This window comes from Theropithecus gelada, chromosome 7b (assembly GCF_003255815.1).
Source record: "Theropithecus gelada isolate Dixy chromosome 7b, Tgel_1.0, whole genome shotgun sequence".
Lineage (NCBI taxonomy): Eukaryota > Metazoa > Chordata > Mammalia > Primates > Cercopithecidae > Theropithecus > Theropithecus gelada.
In genome coordinates, this window is record NC_037675.1 from 106,506,022 (window position 1) to 106,529,438 (window position 23,417).

The window sequence follows — 23,417 nt, forward strand, 5'->3', positions numbered from 1 at the left end:
AGCAGGGTAGTGAAGCCAGCTGGGGCCCTGCCCCACAGGCATGGTGGTCTCACCTCCTTCTCCTTGCCCTGTGGGCCATGCTGGGCATCGCTGGAGGCCCACTCTTCATCCTGTGGAGCAGGGAGCTGCCGTCTGATTTTGAACTGAACCCTGTACGGCTCTGAGTACTGAAGGATTTTGAGAGCATCTTCATATTTTATGTTGTCAAAGAACACGGTTGCACTGAGCAGCTGATCCCCTAGACCAAGAAAGAGCAGCCCCAGGGCCGGGTGTGTGAATGAGATGGGGTCTGCTGTCTTGCCTTGGCTGGCGAGGAGGGCCCCAGGAGCATGAATGGGGGGATCCCACTGAGTCTGCCCCACCAGTCCCCCACCGAGTGTCTCAGGCACAGGGAAGGTGGATGGGGTCCCCCATTTTACTAGATGCAGTGGGTGATCCCAGCCTCAAGCAGCTGAGCAGAGACGTGAGGAGGTCGTCCTAGGCTCCAGGTGTGGCTCCTATCCCCCTCAATGCCCCCCTCCAGGTCCCTCCCATTCTGGTGGGGAGAATGGGGACCCCAGGGATGGAACTGCCATGGCACCTTCTCTCAAGTTGAAAAGCTTGGCAGCTGAGGAGTCCTTCAGCACTTGCTTGACAAAGATCCCCTTGTCCCCACCGCCTGTGACACTGTAGCCACTGGCTCCCGCCTCCACCTCTGTCTTCAGCGTCACCTCTGTTGCCTCCTGCATGGACTGGAGCAGAAGCACATCAGGGCCATGGTGAGCATGTGCCAGTCCCACCGTAAGCATCCCTGCTGGGGCCTAAGTCTCCAGAGGATGGGCACCCCACCATCCTTCCCATCAGCCCGGACAACACAGAGCAGTGTGGGGCACCCACCGGGTGGGCTCAGCTAGCTGTGTCTGAGCTCTGGAGGAAGCCAGCTGGAAGCTTCCAGAACTCTTGTCCCCACCCCAACCTGCCAGGACTTAGGCACAGCCTGTCCATGCCACCAGGCCCAGCAGGGCACCAGGAACAGGGCAGAACGACTTCTGCTTTCCCTGTGGCCAGAGGTTCCCTTTTCAGCTCCTTTGTGCATTCTTCACAAACACGTGAAGTATGAATTGTGTGCAAGGCATCTGATGCTCAAGACAAGGAAGAACAGCAATGCCAAGGAAAATACGGGACATTGGGTGCCGCCTGCCAGACCTGGGACAGGATGGGGCCTGTGTCCTGTAGAGCTCTTGGACTACTGGGGCGTCCAGGGGGAAAAAAAAAAAAAAAGAACAGTTGCTTTCGAGGCAGAGTCCCCTCATCACCGGGTGCTAGCAGAGTCTAGCACCTTCCATAGTTACATGGCCTGGGTGCTGACTGGCCCTTTCAGCCCCGTGACTTGAATATGCAACAGACACCAGCACTGCCCCATTGTACAGAGGAGGAAATTGAGGTCTGCACAGCCAGGTCTACCTGGCTGGGAGCTTGGCTATGCATCAAACTCTACATCAGGGAGGAGTGGGGAGGGTCAAAACCAGATTTAGCCTTCTGGAGCCCCTGCGTTTTCCCAGGCCCGACAAGGGGGACAAGAACACCCCTCCTCCCCAGGGCACCGGGCACACTGCCAGCCTCTTTGCTCCTCCCCCGCCTGCTCTGACCTCAAACTCTCTGGCTGGATCCTTTGTGGACGGACACACCTCTGTGACCCTCAGCTCCTTCTGTACCCACCTCTGGACGACTCATCCTGAAAAATGTCCGTGAGTCCCCTGAATCCCACTTCCACCAGGATCTCCGTCTCCCAGCCGAACCTTGCCTGCCGGGAGCGTCTTCCTGCAGCCACAAGTGTTGCGAGTTAGGCACCTGCCCCAGCTCAGGGACAGGGAGGGGCACAGGTAGGCTGGTGCCAGACCAGGAGCCCTCCTTTCAGAGGGGCCCAGAACCTCCAACATGCAGCTGTGTGCAGAGGGAGCCGGGTCCCTCCAGGCACATCCACAGAGAAAAGGCAACTCTCGGCCTTCCTGCTTCCTGACAGGGCCCAGCCTACAGCCCACAGCGCCCACAGGGAAGCCCCACAGCAACTAGAGTTTCATACGGAGGGAGATAAGAAATTCAAATTGGGCCGGGCGCGGTGGCTCAAGCCTGTAATCCCAGCACTTTGGGAGGCCGAGGCGGGTGGATCACGAGGTCAGGAGATCGAGACTATCCTGGCTAACATGGTGAAACCCCGTCTCTACTAAAAATACAAAAAACTAGCCGGGCGTGGTGGTGGGCGCCTGTAGTCTCAGCTACTTGGGAGGCTGAGGTGGGAGAATGGCGTGAACCCGGGAGGCGGAGCTTGCAGTGAGCCGAGACCACGCCACTGCACTCCAGCCTGGGAGACACAGCGAGACTCCGTCTCAAAAAAAAAAAAAAAAAAAAAGAAATTCAAATTGTACAAAAAGGAATCCTTTCATAGACATGGCTCCTCTGATCCCTTCCCCAAGTCCTTGTCTCCAGAGGTAGACATGGGGCCTTGTCCCCAAAGACAGCATGAGTGTGTTACACAGGTTCAGGTATGCACACAACCTGTGCCCCTGAAACACACACACAGTAACACGAGGCCTGTCCCCATCAGCCCACACGCATGCTCACAAGAGCTGCAGGCACCTCCATCCCACTGTGCCCTGGCCAGCCGCAGGGAGGAACCCAAGGGCACAGAGGAGTCTGAGAGGACATCTGAGTGGGCACTGCCCAGTGGGCAGCGAGGCAGGGCGGCAGGGCTGCACAGACATGAGTGAGTTGCCCACACAGGGCGATGCAGGGGGAGAGCTGGGTGCCTGTGGGGCTCTGCCCAGCAGGCTCACCTGGAGTCCAAAGTCAGCAGCCTCAGTCGTGTATTCGTAGACAGGTGAGGACCCCTGTGGCCGTGGTCGAATGACCTCATCTGCAGGCCCTTCAGTCACCTGACAGGAGGGAATCCAGTTACTTTTGCCACTCAGTTCTCCCAGGGCCCAGGGAGAATGGGGGCAGGGTATGAGGAGGACACACTTCCTCCTGCTCTCACTTACAGAGTGGCCATCTTCAGTTTCTGCATCTGGCTCCCTGGGCTGCAGCTGTCGGCCAGACACTGCAGAGAGAGTGGCTGTCAGTGGAGATAAGCAGGCTGGGGGAGCAGATCGGGGCCCGGGGGAGGGAGCCAGGAGTGTATGTACACTGTGGAGGTGGCATAGTCCTGTCCTGGACACTGGCTCTGAGAGCAAATTCAGGGGCCAGGGGAGGATCCACAGCTATCGGGCTGGAGAGGCTGTGGCATCAAGTCAGGTAGCACTGAATTGAGACTGGACTTATTCCAAGTTGGAACAGATTTAGTCCAAGAAAGTTACTAAACAAACACAAGGTGTTAGTTATTGTATAACCACACCCTGGGAGGATCAGAATCCAGAGTTGCTGGAATGTATTATCTAAAATGTCCAGCAGCCAGCAAAAAATTACAAGTTACGCAAAGAAACAAGAATGTATGATCCATACTGAGAAAAAGCAGTGAATGGAAAGTATCTCTAAATGTCCATCAGTGTTGGGTTTAATACAGACTTCAAAGAAACTATTAAAAGTTTGTTCAGGCTGGGCGCGGTGGCTCACACCTGTAATCCCAAAACTTTGGGAGGCCAAGGAAGGTATATCACCTGAGGTCGGAGTTCAAGACCAGCCTGACCAACATGGAGAAACCCCATCTCCACTAAAAATACAAAATTAGCCGGGCATGGTGGCACATGCCTGTCATCCCAGCTACTCAGGAGGCTGAGGGAGGAGAATCGCTTGAAACTGGGCGGTGGAGGTTGCGGTGAGCCGAGATTGCACCATTGTACTCCAGCCTGGGCAACAAGAGTGAAACTCCATCTCAAAAAGAAAAAAAAAAGAGTTTGTTCAAAACACACAAAAAAAAACATGTTTAAAAAATTAATGGAAAATATGTTAACAATAATGAAGAATCTCATAAAGAAATAAAACTTATTTTTTAAAAGGCAAGCAAAAATTCTGGAGTTGAAAATTTACTACTGGGGTTCACCAATAGATTTGAGATACCAGAAGAATCATCAACTTGTAGATTAATATAAATTAACCAATTTGAAGAACGGGGGTCAGGAGGAAGGGTGATTGAAGAAAAACAGAGCCTCAGAGCATTAACCATAAGATAAAGAGACAGAAGAGAGAGTTGAAGAAGTGATGGCTGAAAACAATCTGCAGAATCCAAGAAGCTCGACAAAACCTAAGCAGGAGAAACACAGAGATCCACACCTGGACGCATCATAGTCAAAATGCTCAAGAGAAAGGGACCTATCACATAATAAGGGCATAAAAATACAACTAACATCTGAATCACATCAAAACCGTAGAGGCCACAAGAAAGTGGAGCAGTATATTCAAAGGGCTGAAAGAAAATGTTGTCAACGAAGAATTTGATATTAAGCAACCTATCCTTCAAAAATAAAGGCAAAATAGTCTGGGCATGATGGCTTATGCCTGTAATCCCAGCACTTTGGGAGGCTGAGGTGGGACGATAGCTCGAGCCCAGAAATTCAAGGCCAGCCTGAGCAATATAGTAAGATCTCATCTCTACAATTTTTTTTTTTTTTTTGAGACAGAGTCTCACTCTGTCACCCAGGATGAAGTGTAGTAGCACGATCTTGACTCACTGCAACCTCTGCCTTCCGGGTTCAAGTAATTCTTCTGCCTCAGCCTCCTGAGTAGCTGGGACTACAGGCACGCGCTACCATGCCCCGCTAATTTTTGTATTTTTAGTAGAAATGGGGTTTCACCATGGTGGCCAGGCTGGTCTCAAACTCTTGACCTCATGATCCACCTGCCTCAGCCTCCTAAAGTGCTGGGATTACAAGGCGTGAGCTACCGCGTCCGGCCCAAAATTTTTTTTAAAAATTAGCGGGTCATGGTGGTGCATGCCTATAGTCCCAGCTGCTCAGGAGGCTGAGGCAGGAGGATAGCTTAAGCCTGAGAGGTTGAGGCTGCAGTGAGCTGTGATTGCACCACCTCACTCCAGTCAGGCAGAGCAAGACTCTGTCTCAAAAAAATAAAAATTTAAATTTTAAAAAAGGAAAAAGAAAGGCATTCCCAAATGAACAAAGACTTGGAAATCTCATTGCTAGCAAATCTGCCTTACAAGATATACTAAAGAAGCCCTTCGGACTGAAAGGAACTAATACCAGACAGTAAGTCAAATGCACAGGAAGAAATGAAGAATGCAAAAAGTGGTAAATATGTAGGCAAATATAAAAGACTCTGAATATATATTGTCCTCATTTTATTTCTTAACTTCTTTCAAAAACAGAGGATTGTATAAAGCAAGGATTGACAAACTTTTCTTGAAAAAGGCAATATAGTAAATATTTTAAGCTTAACAGGCCACATGATCTCTGTTGTATCTCTGCAGCTATAATACAGAAGCAGCTATAGAGTATAGATAATATGTAAATAAATGAGCATAACTGTTTCAACAAAACTTTATTTGTAAAACAAAAAGGAGGCTGGATTTAGAAGACAGGCAATAGTCTGTGAAGCACTTATATAAGGCAACAATTCGAACACGATATTGTTAGGATTATAACATATATAGATGTAGTATATATGTGACAATAATAGCAAAAAGGAGTGGGAGGAGAGGGTATACAGTTAGCCTTTCATATCAGTGGTTTCTGTGTCCTGAGTTCAATGAAACTTGGGTCAAAAATGTCCTTCCAAAAATTGCATCTCTACTGAACATGTACAGACTTTTTTTCTTGTCATTATTCCCTAACCAATAGAGTATACCAGCTATTTACATAGCATTTACATTACATTAGGTATTACAAGTAATCTAGAGACGATTTAAAGTATTGGAGAGGGAAGATGTATGTAGGTTATTTGCAAATACTACATCGCTTTATAGAAGGACTTGAGCATCCTTGAATTTTGGTATCCGAGGGAGTTCCTAGAAGCAATCCCCCATGGATGCTGAGGGACAAGTGTACCTTGGACCAAAGTTTCTATTTTACCAGAATTAAACTGGCATTGACTGGGGCTGGGAGTGGGAAGGGAGATTGATTGTAAGTGGGGTTGAGAAAATTTGGAAGGTGATGGAGGTGTTTCAGAACTGGATTGTGGTGATGTTTGCACAACTCTATAAGGTTAGTAAAATGACTGAATTATACATTTACAATGGGTGGGTTCTATGGTTTCTAAACTACACGTCAATGAAACTGTAAAAGAAAAAGGTAATTAACTGTATAAAACAAAAATAAGTCAGCACGGTGGCTCACACCTGTAATCCCAGCACTTTGGGAGGCCTAGGAGAGTAGATCACTTGAGGCCAGGAGTTCGAGACCAGCCTGGTCAACATGGTGAAACACTGTCTCTACTAAAAATGCAAAAATTAGCTGGGCATGGTGGTGCACGTCTGTAATCCCAGCTATTCAAGAAGCAGAGGCAGGAGAATCACTTGAACCCAGGAGGCAGAGGTTGCAGTGAACTGAGATCCTTCCACTGCACTCCAGCCTCAGCAACAGACCAAGACTCTGTCTCCAAAAAAATAATAACAAATAAAATAAAATGTATCTTAGAATTTTACAAATATAGAAGTAAAGCAGGCCGGGCGCGGTGGCTCAAGCCTGTAATCCCAGCACTTTGGGAGGCCGAGACGGGCGGATCACGAGGTCAGGAGATCAAGACCATCCTGGCTAACACGGTGAAACCCCGTCTCTACTAAAAATACAAAAAACTAGCCGGGCGAGGTGGCGGGCGTCTGTAGTCCCAGCTACTCGGGAGGCTGAGGCAGGAGAATGGCGTAAACCCAGGAGGCGGAACTTGCAGTGAGCTGAGATCCGGCCACTGCACTCCAGCCTGGGCGACAGAGCGAGACTCCGCCTCAAAAAAAAAAAAAAAAAAAAAAAAGAAGTAAAGCATATGACGGGATGGGGATGGAGTGCAGAAGTTGCTGTTGTGAAGATCTTACATTATACTTGAAGTAGGACAATCTTACTTGAAATTATACTGTAATAAGTTAAATATTCAGAGTATAAACCATAATGCAACCATTAAAAAAAAAAGATGTATAGGTAATAAACCAATAGTGGAACTAAGATGGAATAGTAGGCTGGGCACAGTGGCTTGCGCCATAATCCCAGCACTTTAAGAGACCGAGGAAGGAGGATCACTTGAGGCCAGGAGTTTGAGACTAGCCTGGGCAACACAGTGAGACCTTATCTCTAGAAAATATTAAAAAGTTAGCCACGCATGGTGGTGTACATCTGTAGTCCCAGCTACTCAGGAGGTTGAGGTAGAAGGATCACTTGAGCCCAGGAGGTTGAGGCTACAGTGAGCCGAGATCGTGCCACTGCCCTCCAGCCAGGGTGACAGAGCAAGACCCTATCTCAAAAAACAAATAAAAAAACACCTAGATCTCCTTTTTAAAACACTGAAGTAAAAACCGGCAAAACTGAAAGGAGAAATAAATCCATAATTATTATACAATAGGATATTTTAACACTCTTAGGAAATGATAACCTTACAAAGTAGAATAGGGGAAGATACAAAACACTTGAAGTACCCATCAACCAACGAGATCAAACTGGCACTAGGAGAACACTCCAGACAGCAGCCGGAGCGTGCTGCTCTCAGGTGCACAGGGGACAGTCACTGAGACAGTCCCCATGCTGGCTCAGAAACCTGCCTCAACAAATTTAAAATCACTTCAATCATCCTAGATCTCTTCTCTGACCCCCAGTGGAATCAAGACAGTGTGGCAGAAACACAAATCAGTGAACAGAAAACAAAGTCCAGAACAGCCCCACACTTACATGGCCAATTAATTCTTGTTTGTTTGTTTGTTTCGTTTTGAGACAGGATCTCACTCTGTCACTCAGGCTGGAATGCAGTGGCACAATCTCTGCTCACTACAACTTTTGCCTCCTGGGTTCAAGCGATTCTCGTGCCTCATCCTCCCAAGTAGCTGGGATTACAGGCATGCACCATCATGCCTCGCTAATTTTTTTTTTTTTTGGTACTTTTAGTAAAGATGGGGTTTCACCATGTTGCCCAGGCTGGTCTTGAACTCCTGGCCTCAAGTGATCCACCTGCCTTGGCCTCCCAAAGTACAGGTGTGAACCTGTGTGAGAACACTCCTGACAGCAACCTGTGCATGCCCGGCCAAATTCTTGTCAAAGCAGCCCAGTTATTCCAATAGAAAACAAAGTCTTTTCACCAAATGGTCCTGGAACAGCTGGGTATTTACTGGGAAACCAATAAACCTGGACCCTTCCATCCCATCACTCATGAAAATGAATTCAAAATGAATCATAGAGGTAAACTGAAAACTATAAAACTTCTAGAAGAAAATATAGGAGAAATTATTTACCACCTTGAAGGCAGCAATGTTTTCTTAGGATACAGAAGGTAAGGATAGTAGAAGGAAAACTGATAAATTTAAGTTCTCATAATTTAAAACACTGGCCTTAAGAGCTTTCATTTTCCTCAGAAAATGAAAAGGCAATGAATGTATCTGGTAAAGGACTTGCATGGAGCCCGTGTACAACTCAATAGAAGGAAAAACACTCAATTAAAAATGGGTAGAAGATTTCAACAGACATTTCACAAAAGAAGATGTACGAGTGTTCAATAAGCACAAGAAAAGATGCTCAACATTTTCCGTTATCAGGGAAATGCAAATCAAGACCAACGGAACAGAACAGAGATCCCAGAAATAGACACATATACATAAAGCTGTGATGATCTGTTCAATAAATGGCCTGGAATCCACTGGATATCCATATGGAAAAACATTAATCTTCGCCCCATCTCAGCCACAGAAAATTAATTTCATGTGGATTATAGATCCAAAGTTAGAGGCTTACCAATAAAATTTCTAGAAAATAAATAGAAATTACTTTTGGAGTAGGGGATAAATTCTTAAACAGAACACACAAAAAATGACAGATATTGGTCTATATTAGAATTAAGAACTTTTGGCCGGGCGCAATGGCTCACGCCTGTAATCCCAGCACTTTGGGAGGTGAAGGCATGCGGATCATGAGGTCAGGAGATCGAGACCATCCTGGCTAACACGGTGAAACCCCGTCTCTACTAAAAATACAAAAAATTAGTCGGGAGTGGTGGTGGGGGCCTGTAGTCCCAGCTACTCGGGAGGCTGAGGCAGGAGAATGGCGTGAACCTGGGAGGCGGAGCTTGCAGTGAGCGGAGATCGCCTCACTGTACTTGAGCCTGGGCGACGGAGCAAGACTCTGTCTCAAAAAAAAAAAAAAAAAGAATTAAGTTCATCAAAAAACACCACTAGGGGCATGAAATGTAAATGAGTATAGCCATGATACTCATTTATGGTTCCTCAAAAAATTAAAAATAGAACTACCATTTGATCTAGCAATCCCACTACTGGGTTATATATCCAAAGGAAACGAAATCGATGAGTTGCAGCTATCTTTGCCTAAAACACAGATTGAGCACAGATAGCTGCAATACATTTACCAAGCAAAGTCCTCCAACCCAGAAAGCACAAAGAATTCTTGCAAACCAAAAGACAACCCGATAGAAACATGGGCAAGAAAACACTGGAAAGGTAGCTCATAGAAGAGGATGTTCAACCAGCCGATGAGAATGTGGAAACATGGCCAGCATTTCTAGTCATCTGCGTAATGCCAACAAAACCACGAGGCGCCATATGCTCCCAGAAGAATGGCTGAAATCTCAAAGTGGAGATTTAGGCGAGGCGGACCACCTGAGGACAAGGCCTGGGGCAGCCGGAACTCCGTCCTGGTGTGGGTTGGGGGTGAGCTGGCACAACCACTTGGAAACAGCCTGGTAGAGTCTATCAAAGCCTGACACGCCTTGCCCTGTGGCCCAGCAACTTATAGCCAGGGGCAGGGCCAAGAAATATGCGCACGTATGTCCCTCAAAAGATGGGTGCAGGAACGTCCATCTCAGTATAATTTGTGGCACCCAGAAACCAGAGATTCAAATGTCCATCAACAGTAGAATAAAAAAAAACTGAGGTATTTGTCCAATGGAACAGTATATGGTAGAAACTATACCTACGTGCAACATGGATGAAGTTCACAAACACAAGGTTGAGCTAAAGAAGCTAGATATAAAAAGCGCTCATACCAGGGGAGCCCATCACATCCAGTTCACAGTCAGGCTCAGGCCAACTAGGGCTGAAGTCGCCACCGGGAGCGGGCAGACAGGTCTCCTGGTGGCGGTAGGGGTCTACTTCCCAACCAGAGGGCTAGCTACTTGGGTGTGCCATGGTTTGTATGCTTTCTCCATAAAAAATTTTAGAATTCTACATAAAATCAAACATAATTATAACTTTTACACTAATAAATCTGAAAATTTAGATCGATTGGATATATTCCTAGAAAACCCACAAGAAGAACCAAACGTGTCCAACTCACGGCCCACAGGCCGCATGCGGCCCAGGACAGCTTTGAATGCGGCGTAACACAAATTCGTAAACTTCCTAAAACATTAGGATATTCTTTTGCAATTGTTTCTTTTAGCTCATCAGCTATCATTAGTGTATTTTATGTGTGACCCAAGGCAATTCTTCTTCCAATGTGGCCCAGGGAGGCCAAAAGATAGTACGCCCCGATGGATAATCCAAGCAGTTTTATAACAATTTAAAAATCAATATGGTGAAACCCCGTCTCTACTAAAAATACAAAAATTAACTGGGTGTGGTGGCGGGCGCCTGTAATCCCAGCTACTCTGGAGGCTGAGGCAGGAGAATCACTTGAACCCAGGAGGCGGAGGTTGCAGTGAGCCGAGATCGCGCCATTGCACTCTAGCCTAGGCAACAAGAGCAAACGCTGTCTCAAAAAAAAAAAAAAAGAAAGAAAGAAAAGAAATGAAAAAGAAAAAATCAAATCCCTTATTTAAAACCGTCCCATAAAAAGAACTCCAGGCCCAACTCCCACTCCGAATTATACTCTAAATATTCCAAGAAGAAACAGTACCAATCTCACACCAACTCTGGCGCCCTGGCCTGGGCTCCAGGGCCTCCCTCCGGCAGTGACGAGGAGGGTCTCAGACCTAAGGCCCCCATCCCTGCCCCAGACCCAGTTGCTGATAGGACACTGATTGGGAAGGAGCATGTCGCTATCCTTTGGGGTGGTGTGCTGGCCTTGGGAACCAGCTGCTCCCTGTCCCCTGCGGTAGGTATCCTGGCCTTGGGGACTGTCCCATGAAGGGAGATGGGGAGGCCCAGTCCCGGCAGTAGTCTAGCTCTGGCCAATGTGCTGTGTGGCCCTGAGCAAGCTCATGCCCTCTCTGAGCTTTCATTCCCTCGTGGATTCGGGGGCCACCCTGCCTGCCCTGAGTGTAGGTTGCTGGGCCATAGACACTGCTCCCCCAGAGGCACCCCCAGGGCCATGCCTGCTCATCCCAAGAGCACCTCTGCCTGCACAGGCCCCTGCCGCTCCCTCACTGCTTCAGGGGCCTTTCCTTGCCCTTCTGCAAGATGGCTCACAACCCACGTCCCCTCTGGCTCTGGTCTCAGGCCTGGCAGGGCGGGGGGATGGTGTCTCCTGGAGGAGGTTCTCTCAAGTGAGGGAAGAGAAGGGCAGGAGGTGAGGGCAGGCAAGGCTGGGTCAGTGCCAGGAGGCATCAACACTCACCCCCACATCATCCCACCCCCACCACCTTCCTACTGCTCGGGTGGCCAGGCCCAGACCCCTGGCCTCCATGACCCTCCAGCAGAGCCACAACCTCCGTTTCCTTCACCTGCCAAACCAGCCTTGCACAAGGTGTCAGCCCAAGAATTGTACCCCTGGCAACCCCATGACATGATCTCCTCCACAGGCCCCTTCTCCCTAACCAGGCAGTGAAGGGGCAAGGCCCTGTCTCCCTTCTGCACAGCTCTGTCCTGGCCACCTGGGCCCATCTCACTCACGTTGGCACTCAGACACTGCCCCACCACCTGACAGGGCCCTTGCTGCTCCCACCTGGACGCACCCCCAACCTGCAGACAGAACTTGGCCAGCCCCACTGCTCTGCCTCCCAGATGGCTGCCAAACCCTCCACTCCTTGCCCACCTGCCCCCTCCCACTCCCTCCACGTGGCCTTGCCAGGGCTCCCCAGTGCACCCCACAACTCTGAGGGACCACCAGCTGGGGCCACCCCAGCCGCTCTGGAGCTGCCTGGAGCTGCCTGGAGCTCCAGCCACACCAGACCCATAGCAAACTCGTGGTGGGGGGTGGTGCCAAGAAAGGGGACAGGAATCTGGCCACAGCCTGCCCACCGCTAAGCCAAAGGCAATGCAGGTAAGCCACTCTCTGGCCTCAGTTTCCCTTCCTGCTCTGCCCAGACCCTGCCCCTCAATCCCCAAGGTGGGTAACAGATGTGAAAACTGAGGCTGGGGGAGGGGAGCCACTTACCCAAGGGGACCCAGCCAGTAGGTGTGGAGCTGGGGCAACTGCCCCAGCCCGCCCTTACCTAGCAGGGCTGGGAGCAGAGGAGGGTCCCTGGGTCACTTGGCCCACAGCTGCTCCCCTGCCAGCGGTTGGAGTTGGGGTCATGAGTGGGGAGGGGCTCCCCTGCCTCTGAGACCGGGTGTTCCAGGCCCTGCCCAGCACTCAGGGTGTGGCAGGTGTTCTGAGGCTGCCCAGAAACCCAGCCGCCGCCTCCTCCCTCCGCAGCCTCCCCAGCCAAAAAACCCCACCCGGCAGGCAGGAGCCTGGTTGGGTTGGGGGTGGGGGGCAGCTGCCGTGAGGCCCAAGAAAGGGTCAGGAGGGCAACTCCTTGGAGAAGGGACTCGCCAGGCAGGGGGCACAGGTCTGCTGGGCTGGGGGTGGGCACAACGGTGAAAGGCCCCTGAGCTGGGCACAGCCGGCTGCACTTTCAGATCTCTTCAGGGTAGTCTTGTGGGTGTTGGGGCCGGTGAGGGAGGGTGTCGACAGCAAGCCCTGGGCACACCCTGTGCTGGGAACCTGCATGGGGGAAGGAGGAGGAGGCGTGACCAGCTCTGCTCCTGCTGGCCCTCATGCCTGGTCCTGCCACTGGCCCACGAGGAACAGTCCCCAGTCCCACCCTCAGCACCCGTACTGGGAGTAGCTGTTCCTGCACTGCCTGTGGTGGCGATGGAGCACAGAGGTTCAGGGAGCAGCAGACCCGCCTCTGGCCACACAGCTGCGGAATGGGGACCCCTGTGCGGCTGGGCTGGCAGGAACCTGGCCCAGGAACACAAACAGGAAGGGGGAAATCCTGCCCGCTTCGGGATAAGGCTGCCCAGCCAGGCTACCGGCCTGGGACCCACACCAGTGGGGAGAGAGAGGAAGGCCCCCAGTATCCCAGTCCCCCACCAAGAGCACTTCCTCCCAGGCCTGAGGTCCTGAGGAAGCCCCGCCTTGGCCCCAGAGTGCGGAGGCGGCCGCCTTTGCCCCGCCCCGTCTCCGTCTCCGGTTCTCCCAGACAGGCTCTGCAAGTGGCCCCATCACCTGAATCATGACGCTGGTTGTTGACAGTCACCAAAGCTCCGCTTCACAGAGGAGAATGTGGAGGTGACTTGCCTGAGCCAGGCCCAGCTGGTCAGGCTGTTGGCACCTGGTTCCTTCCCCAGTGCCTTTCCCCCACTCCCCGGGCCCCCAGTGCCCTGGTCTCAACACTACCATTAACATTCCTGCGGGCGCAAACTTGAACCTTGGGGAGGGACCCCAGGACCCAGGTCAGTCCCTTGCACGCCACGGCAGGTGGGGGTGGTACCACAGTGAAAGGCACAGAGGACACCCACCCTGGCCCAGAAGAGCTGCCTCCCCAAGAACTGGACTATTTTGGGGCAGGGCCTGAGCAGGCAGGGTCTCAGGAAGTGTGTTTGGGGGAGGAGCAGATCCTGGCGGGGAGGTGGGGTGTGGGGGGCGGGGGCGGGCGGAGCGGGAGGGGACAAGGAACACAGGCTGGGGAGTGCAGCAGAGGCTCACCAACACCCCTGCTCCACAGCCGGGTCCGAACTGAGGACTCCCACCAGCCACCAGCTAAATGAGGGTTGTTGGAGGGTCCAGAACAGGTCCATGCGGGGAGGAAGTAGATTTTGCTTAAACAAAATCCAAGTTTGCATCTAAACTGGCAGCCCCAGGGCCCCATCTCCTGCCTCCAGGTGGGAGGGCATGGTTGGGTGCATTTGCAAGTCACCAGGGCCCTGGGGGCTGGCAGGAAGGAGACTGGCTCTCCAGTGGCCAGAAAAGTCCATCCTGGGTGGGAGGAACGGCCCACTCCCGGTTTGCAGGTGAGTGTGCACACGTGTGTGCTCACGGGATGTACGTGTTCAGGTGCTAGGGCGTGTGTGCACTTGTGTGTCTGGCTTGGGCTCCTCCCTCTGAACGCCCCGAGTGAGGCCATGGAGGCGGGAGCCCTGTGCCCACCCAGACACAGGAGCACACAGCCGGCTGCACTTGGGCCTCACCCAGTGGTGGAACTTCATGAAGAAAGTGCCAAGCGGGCTGACTGTCATGAGACCTTCAGACTTTCCTGAGCAACATCCCCCACCCCTCCCCATGCTTCTCGAGATAACTCTCTCGGGATGAGGCCGGCAGAGCCAGCTCTGGCTCTTGCTCCTGCCTCTGTGTCTGCCTCCAAGGCTGCAGGAGGGTGGAGGAGCCAGCCTCAGTCCCCTAGACCTAGGAGCTGGGCTCCTCGCCCACCCAGTAACCATTCCCCACTGCAGCCCAGCTGTACCCGTGAGGCTATTCACATCACCCTCTCCCGAAACAACCTTCCGTAGCTCCCTGGTGCCGTCCATGGGTCAGACTGTCCTGGAAGCCTCTCTGTGCCTGCTCTAGCCCTAGCCAACATCCACAGCCTCTCCAGCCCTCACTGTGCCTGCCTGGGCCACGGGCTCTCTCTCTCTGGGCTTTCCCAGGCTGTCTTCTCTGCTGGGCAAATTCACAGACTAAGCTTGGCCACCCTGCCATGGCTTCTGGACACTGCCTGGTCCCTGGTCCCCAGAACACTTTGCTCACCAAGCACTCAGAGCCTGGCACACCGTAGGTGCATAATAAATGCTAGTGCGGGCAGTGCATGGGAAAAAGGAAGGAGCTTGTCAGATCTCCTGGAAAAGCCTGGTAAGCCTGAGGGCGGGAGGCCGTTGATGGGGATGGGAGGGCAGCAGGTGGGCCCAGTTCATCTCCTGCTCCTGGAGAAACTGAGGCACAGGGGAGCACACCAGCCACCTCTCCAAGGGATTTGGCAGTCAAAAGGAGCAGCCCCACGCTCCCATCCATCCCAGGCTGGCTAGCAGGAGCCAGTTTCCCTGGGCTGAAAGGCCGGCCCCACAGACGTCCAGGGCAGTGTGACCCTGTGATGGGGCTGCCTATCGCCCCAGGCCCCCACAGCCCACCTCGGGCACCCCCAGGAGAGTAAACCTGGCCTTTGGAAGCAACTACCCTCCACAGACACCCAGGGCCCCTGTGTACCAAACAAGCACAGGGTCATCTGAGGACCCTTCCCCAGGCCCCACGCCCACCTGGGGGACTTGCAGACCTGCGGCTGCCCTGAGTGCAGGTGCGCTTCGCATTCACCTCCCCCCACACCGAGGCTCCTTGCAAACAACAGCCACTGTCCCCTACCTGCCCAGGGCCCACAGCTCGGTGTCCTGCCACACACTTTGTATGGCCTGGGCTCCGCCAACACCCCAGGGGCCAGGAGCCAGGAGAAGGGGCTCCGGGAATTTCTCCCTGACATCCGTGCCCAACCCACTGGCCCTGGCTGGAGCCATGGTGAACTAACACCCCTGCCCATCCATCAGCTGTGGGTCAGGGCTATGCCCAGCCCAGTGCTGTTCCTCCAGCCTCTCTTGCTAGTGGCCTGCTGCCCCCCACAGACCTGCGGAAGAGTGAGGCAAGCAGGTACCCGGGGCTGACCAGGAAGGGGGCCGAAGTGCAGGGGCTGGGCACAGGAGCCACTTACCAAGGAAGCTACAGACGCTCTCCCAACTGGCCCAGAAGTGAAGATCCCAACTGGCCACCTCCCCCTGCCATGCCCGGTTCCTCCCTCCACAGCTCCTCCCCCCATTATCCCGCCTCCGCCTCCGCCTGCTCCTAGGGCTGGCTCTGGACCCTGCCAGGACCTCCACGTCCCACCAGAGGGAGTAGGCGGGTCCCCTGATGGGCCAGGAGCCAGGCCAGCCCTCAACACTCACTCAGCTTCTTGGAGCTGGGGACCCCACCCTGAGTGCCCCCCCAGCCTGAGCAGCTGACTGCAGAGGAACAGACCGCTCTGAGTCACACAGCCAGCCCAGTCTGGTGAGTGCCTTAGTGCGTGCCAGGTCCTGCTCTGTGGACAGACGTAGGCCTGAAGCAGGTCCCTCCCAGGCAGGCTCTGCACAAGCCCTGTGTCTCAGTTTCCCTATGGGTGCCAGGATAGAGGCTGGCCCAGAAGGGAGGAGAGGCATAGCCTAAGGGCAGGACTGAGCCCACAGGGGGCTGGGCCAGTGACCTTGGGGCCTGGTCATCTGCCACCTGCCTGAGCCCCCAGGGCAGCCAACCCTGGCCTCCTTTCAGCCCTCGAAGCCCAAACTCACAGCAGCCCCCACCCCTCGAAGCACCAGGGTATCTGGTAAGCAGGGTGTGGTGGGGCTCAGGAACCAGCATTTTTTGAAACAGGGTCTCTCTCTCTCACCCAGGCTAGAGGGCAGTGGTGCGATCATGGCTCACTGCAGCCTCAAACTCCTGGAATCAAACCATCCTCCCGTGTCAGCCTCCCAAGTGGCTGGGTCTCCAGGTGACGCCGCCATACCTGGCTAATTTTAAATTTTTTTTGTAGATACAGGATCCTACTATATTGTCCAGGCTGATCTCATACGCATGGGCTCAGACGATCCTCACGCCTTGGCCTCCCAAGTGGCTGGGGCTGCAGGCACACACCAGCACGCCTGGCTAATTGTTAAATTTTTTGTGGAGACCAGGTCTCCCTGTGTTGCCCAGGCTAGTCTCAAACTCCTGGACTCAAGAGATCCTTCTGCTTTAGCCTCTCAAAGTGCTGGGATTACAGGTGTGAGCCTGCGCACTGGCCTAGCATTTTTTTTTTTAAACAAGCCTCCCATCCTTCCCAGTCATTTCTGGGTGGTGGCTGAGAAACATCTGAGTCCCATGCCCCCAAGTCCCCCACTATCCAGAGCTCCAGCTGCCTGGCCCACCTCCTGGTCACCTCACCCTGCTGCACCCTGGGCCCTTAGCCCCCACTCGTCTTTGCTCTGGGTGGCCAGGAGGCTTCAGCAGGACACAACCAACTGTGCTATGTGTAGCCCCACTGGGATCCCAGGGTGCCAGCCCTGTGCCCATGGCCTGGGTGGGGACCTGCCTCCAGCAGGCAGTCTGGAGCAGGCCCGCACAGCTGAGGCCCAGCCCAGGCCTCAGGGGCAGCGAGGGGTCAGACCCGGCCTGGTAGGTCAGCGTCGGAATGGCTTGCACCCACACCAGGCCCCAGTGGCATGGGAAGAGGTGGGAAGGTGCGGCTGAGAGGGCTGCCCCCGCCACGGGGTGTCAGGGTGGCCTGAGGCGGGCACAGAGAGAAGGGGTCCTCAAATAGGCCAGAGGACTTCAAGGGCGGGGAACGCTCTGTCCCAGCAGGGGCACTGGCCGGCAAATGGGGTGGGAGAGGCCCCAGGGGCTCCTCAGTCCCGAAAGGCAGGGACCTGCTCCCAGGCCCCTTCCTGGCCTCCCCCCATTGCAATGCCCTAAAAAGGATGACACAAAAACCTAACGGTCACAAAGGTAGAAAACGACTCTATTTACACGAAGACAGAAAAGCTGGCCAGGTCTGCTCTGGGAACACTCCCAGACAGTTCTCACCTGGGAACGCTGTTTACATGTTTACCACCTGACACCCACACTAGCCAGGCAGGGCAGGGCTGGCTGAGTCAGCACCGTACCTAGAGGCCCAGCCCAGCTAGAGTGGGATGGGAAGGGGACGCTGGTACAGAGCAGGGCCATCATGACAAACACAGCACTGACCCCCGCAAGAGCCTTTACTGGGGCCCCCACCCCAGCTAGGCCCACCTCACAGCAGCCAGAGGGAGGCACCCTGCAGAGCTGGCCACAGCGCGGGCCACGCAAGCCCCTCCCGGACCCTCGTTGCAGTGCGGCGAGTGTGGTCCACCAAGCCCTGGAACACATGACCGAGATCTCCTCCTGGCGCACCCTCCCCAACACGGACTGCCATGGGAACGCACCACACCCTGCCCCAGGCCCTCTCCAGACTCTCAGCACGTGCCACTGGCTCTGCCTGGGGCACCTTCCCAACTCAGATCCTGGACTCGCTACCCCACCAGGCAGTCAGCACCAAGCCCTCGGCTACAGAGCCCCTGGCGGTGGGTGCCCACAGCACGGTGCAGACACATAGCAAGGGAAGGGGTCAAGCTGGAGACCCTGGGCTCTGGCTCAGGACCACTTACTGGGAAGGGTAAGAGCTGGAGAGCCACGCTTCACACCCTGCCCCTGTTGCTACCCAGTCCCAAGAGGGGCACACTTGGCCACCAGCAGGCGGGTGCTGGGCAGGGCCTTGCTCACCTGCCTCAGTTCCTGGGGACCCCCACCTACCAGACCCCTGGCACCACGTGGTGGGACTCAGTGGTCAGGCAGGTGTCTGATCAGCTGGAGGGACGGCAGGCAGGGCATCTGCTGAGCCATCACATCACGGACCCTGAGATCCGGCATGTCCGGTGATGTGCACTGGACAGCTAGTCCCGGCTCAGAGCTGTTAGGACCCAGGATCAGCTAGGGGTCGCCGTGGGAACTCGGCTGCTGGTGGGGGCCAGGCAGGGCCAAGGGCAGCGGATGGTGAATCAGCCAGGAGGAGGCCAAGGCATGAAGCTCGGCATTCTCAGGGCATGTGTCACCAAGGAGCCGACGGTACTGGCTTATTCAGGAGCCAGGCCTGCCAGGCAGCAGGAGCAGGCCGAGGACCGAGGGCTGGAGCCCTAAACAAGGGGGCCTTAACTCCACCCAGTGGGGCTGAGTCATGGGGCCTCCTGCCCACCCACACGCCGTCACCTGACAGCCCCTCCAGCTGGCAGGGCTCACACGGACATAGCCCAGTGAGGCTCCCCAAAGTGTCCCGCCCCTGCCGCGTCCCGGGCATCCCCAGCTGCCCCTGCTTGGCTATACCCTTTGCAGCGTCCAGGCAGGGGTGTGGCTTGAGATCCCTTTCCGGACTCCTACCCGGAACAGCCTGTGCAATTGCCTACCGTCCCACCACCGCCACCCCTGCGGGAAGGAGTCCCTCCCAAGAGCTCTGCAGAGAGGAGGCCCCGATGCCACTCCCACCCTCACAAGCACACAATGGGTCAGCAAGTCCAAGTCTGCGCAGTACAGCTGGCAGGGCAGGGACTGGCAGCCGGAGGGGAGGGCGGTGGCTGCAAATAACTCTGTGGGCCTCTGGTAGGTGCAGGGATGGGGGATCACCGCCTCCCGCCCCAGCCCCTCCCTACCCCCTGCCTCCTGGGCCCGGCTCCATGTTTCCATTTTAGAAAGTGCTTCTGACTATTAAATATTTATCCGAGCAAGGAAGTCCTTGGCTCCCGGCCAGGCTATGGCTTCCAAAAAAAGAAAAATAAAGGGAAATCTGGAGGCTCAGACTGAGTGCAGGTGGGGCCTGGTGGAGACACCCTCGAAGCTCACAGCATGGCCGGGGACCCCATCACCCTTAGAGGGGATGGAGAGGAGCAGAGGGGCATGGCCCGTCCTCCCTGTGTGTCCAGTTAAGACTCCGCTAAGCTCCCTCCAGGCTACCTGGCCTCCATAGCCCCCGTGGAGCAGCTTCCTTCCTGCCCAAACTGCCCTAAGACCTACGGGGCTGCCCGGTGCCCTCAGGACAAAGCCCTCCCTCCAGCGGCTGGCACTGCACCTCTCCGTCCTCACCCACCCGTCCCAGATGCACTGGGTTGAACACCTTGCAGGTCCCTGCCTTCGCCCTCAGCCTCTGCAAGCTCCTCCTGCTCTGCCTCTGCTTCTTTTTCATGACCAGTCCCAGTCTCCATTTGGGCCAGTTTTCCTCCAGGGAGCCCTCTCTGGCCCTTCTGTGCCCCCTGCGGCTGCACTGGCCACAAAAATAGGGTTCACGTTTGTTGAATGAGCAACGGGTGGATCCTTGCTCTGCTGAGGTATGACCTCCCAGGTCCCAGGGCTCCCGGGGTGGCTTTGAGACCCGGAAGGATGGGTGAACAGGCAGCCAGCCAGATGGGAAGCACTCCCGCAGCTCACACCAGCCCTGAGCGCAGGGTGGGCCTCTGCCAGCCAGAAGACCAAGCTGGGAGAATGTGTCATTCTACTCCTGAAGTGGGTGGCGGGGACCCCCAGATGGCAGTGCCCCCCACTTGCTGGGGTTTGGGGGCCTTTCCTCCCCAGCACCTATACTTCTCCACACCTGGCCAAGCCAGCCCCCAGCTGAGCCTGAAACACAGAGGCTTTCAGCATAGGTGTCACAAGAGAAGGACACAGAGGGAGCCAGAGTCTAAGGGAGAGCTGGGAGTGAGCCCAGCAACCCAGGGGGCTTCCCAGAAGAGGCAGCTCCTAGCCCAGCCCAGGACAGAAGAGGTTGGCCAAATGGAGAGAAGGCAATGAGGGCATTCCTGCTGTAGGCCCAGCCACGATGAGCCCAGATGGGAGTGGACACTCAGCTTCCTGGGCATGGAGAAGGCCAGGAGGGAGGGGGCTCCCGGGGCATTGGAACTGGAGGCTCTGTGGGCTTGACCCTCCTGTCTACTTCTGAGCCCCACCCCCTTCCCTGAGCTGCATCAGGTGGGCACTCCTGAGGTTTGGGGCAGGAGCCAGAGGCCAGCAGGCAGCCCAGCCTCCCTCCCTGGTGGTTCAGCTTCCGTTTCCCCACCAGGGAAAGTGCTGGGGTTGTTAGGAACACACTTACAACATCACTGTTGGTGGCTTCTGAGAGGCCACCTCATTGGAGGGCACTCCAGGATGCCCTCTGCTGCCTCCTCCTCAGGGCCCATTCCTGCCACTAGCAGCCACAGAGGGGCTCCTTTGCCTGCAGTCACCCTGCCTGGTGGGGCAGGGCAGAGCCAGTACCTGTCAGAACAGCATGTCACTGACCAAAGCATGCAATATTCTGCTCTGGCCCCTAAAAGCCCAGGGAGTCAGTCACTGCCTCACGGTCCCCAGCCTCAGTGTCCCTGTCTGCAGAATGGGAATACAGCCCTCCCTCAGTGTGGACGACCCAGTCAGGGAGACACTAGGGTGGTGACAGGCCCGCCCGCACTGTCACTTGGCATCCCTGGCTGCATGGCGCTAGCAGCACAGGCAGCTGCGATCACTCCCGTCTCCGAATGTGAGGTCCTCACCCACATTTGCAGCCCAAGGCCCTGAGGAAGGCACCAGCAAGGCACAGAACAGGCAGACCACCTCCACAGCTGCCCTGCTTTGCACCCTTCTTGGGAAAGGGCCCAGCCATCTCATGACCCCCATCCCAGAGGAGAGACCACCCACACATCTTCGCATGATGTCACTGCACCTGGGGCCTTCCCAAGACGGTGGTGCTTTCTTGGGGTGTCATTGTGGGAGGTGCTGAGGCCAAGCCAGGGGCAGCAGGTGTAGGGTGGGGGCCAGGGCCGGGGAGGGGTTCCCTGTCTCCCCAGCTATCGGGGATCCAGCTCTGCCCCTGGGAAGGAGGCAACCTGCCCCTGGAGTAGGCAAGGGTGTGACACCCAGAGCCCGCTGGGAGTGAACGGGCTGGTGTTACAGTCCACAGCGCTGCGTGGGGTGTTCCCAGCAAGGCCACCAGGGGGCAGCCTCGGCACAAAAGCTGCCCAGGAGATGGCTCCCTGCTGGGCTGGTGCCTGGTGCGGCTGGCAGAGGGCAGGTTTGAACTGGACAGGAAGACTAGAGCAGGGGAGAGTCCGCCCATCTCCAGCCTGCTGAGAGGGGACTGCCGGTGAAAAAGGCCTGGACCAAATCCAGGCTGGGAAAGGCAGTAGGTGGCAGGGTGCTTGTCAGGAATGCACATTCCCAGGCCGCAGGGTTGGGGAGGGTCTGGGAACTGGCGTGCTGGACAGAACTCCCAAGGGCTCTGATCTTGTAAGTCTCCTACCAAAGCTCCAGTGAGAGCCACTGACCTCATTCCCTAAGAGCAGATGGTTCTGTAGGCTGGACGCAGGGAGGGACTGCCTCAGACAGGCTGGGAACCATGAAGCCAGCACAGGCCTCTGTGGAGGCAGGGGGTGGATGAGGTGGTCCTGGACCCTGCAACTTAGGAGTCTCTGTGTGCCCCTGAGCGAGGAGGAAGTGGAGAGGAAAGGCTGTGCAGGGAAGCTGGGGGCAGGGTAGTGGTCCCATGCCTTGGGGCCCCACCCTTCTCCCTCTGAGGAGGTCAACCTACAGCCATGTGGGTAGGGCCAGTCATAGTGAAAGAGGAGGGGGCCGGGGGCCTCCAGCCCACCGGGGCCATCACCCTCCCGCTGCTGAGCCCAGACACCTTGGACTCCTTTCTGCAACACCGTGAAGCAGGCGCTGTAGGGGTCTCCCTGCTCCGGAGTCCCTCAGACAAGTCTCCCACCCTAAGTGCGCACCAGATAAACAGACCACAGGAGGGGCCTTGGTAGTGCCTGCTGCGGCTGGGGGGCATGCCCAGGCCAAGGGCACCCCTCTGCGCCTGCAGCGTGGCACCATTAGCATTGACCTGTTTTCCCCAAGGAGTGGGGTCCAGCCTGTGCCAGTGCTGGCACAGCCCAACCCCCTGGCCGGTGGCTGCCAAGGCCCTGGGTGTGGTCAGGCTGCAGCAGCATAGACCTAGCCCAAGGGACTGCCCCCCCACCCCAGCCCTGCCCTCCAAGATGCTGAGACACCCAGGCCCTGGAACCAGGCCCAGTGCAGGGACAGACACACAAAAAGCAGCAGGTACACATTCCGTAGCCTGCGGCTCAGAGGGAGGCTACTGACCATCCCTGGGGGCATGCCAGTGGGTAGCACCCACTTTCCCTTGCCCAGCACTGAGGTACCCTGTGGCCTGACTTTGACCCCATTCAGGCCCCTCACAAGGCCCCAGACCTCAGGCCTAGCGCTGCCACAGCCTCCACCTACCCAGCGACCCCACCACACAGCCACACAGTAGACGCTGCCCAACCCTGCCTAGAAGCCCCGGACCAAAGTGGATAGCCCAGACTCCCGGACCAGCCTGGCTGCTCTCCCCCAAAGCAGGTGAGAGGGCAAGCCTGGTGCAGGTGCCCCGTGTCCCGGCGGCCCCGGCTTTCATGCCCCATGCAGACACCAGCCCCGCTCCAGAGCGCGGTAGCACCTCCCAGGAGGCCGCCTCTCGACCAGACAGTGTCCCAGCAGCGGGGCAGGAGCGAAAAGGAGAGATAGACAGGGACCGCGAGTGACAGAGGGAGTGCGCGACAGAGACGAGTCAGCCACCAAGAAACAAAGTGAGCGGCTGAGACAGCCCCAGAGGCCGGGAGAGGAGCAGGGACC

General features: G+C 55.4%; 1 protein-coding gene across 1 annotated transcript in view; it reads right to left on the minus strand.

Annotated features, from left to right (window-relative positions):
* The window catches only part of AHNAK2 (AHNAK nucleoprotein 2), a 33,943-nt gene that overhangs the window by 10,150 nt on the left and 376 nt on the right, over positions 1-23,417 (minus strand). Inside the window, exons 2-6 of the mRNA XM_025392058.1 lie at positions 3,018-3,076; positions 2,814-2,912; positions 1,699-1,800; positions 581-731; positions 54-238 (exon numbers count right to left, since the gene is read on the minus strand). Coding sequence (XP_025247843.1) covers positions 54-238; positions 581-731; positions 1,699-1,800; positions 2,814-2,912; positions 3,018-3,076 — 596 coding nt within the window. The remainder of the gene's footprint in view (positions 1-53; positions 239-580; positions 732-1,698; positions 1,801-2,813; positions 2,913-3,017; positions 3,077-23,417) is intronic.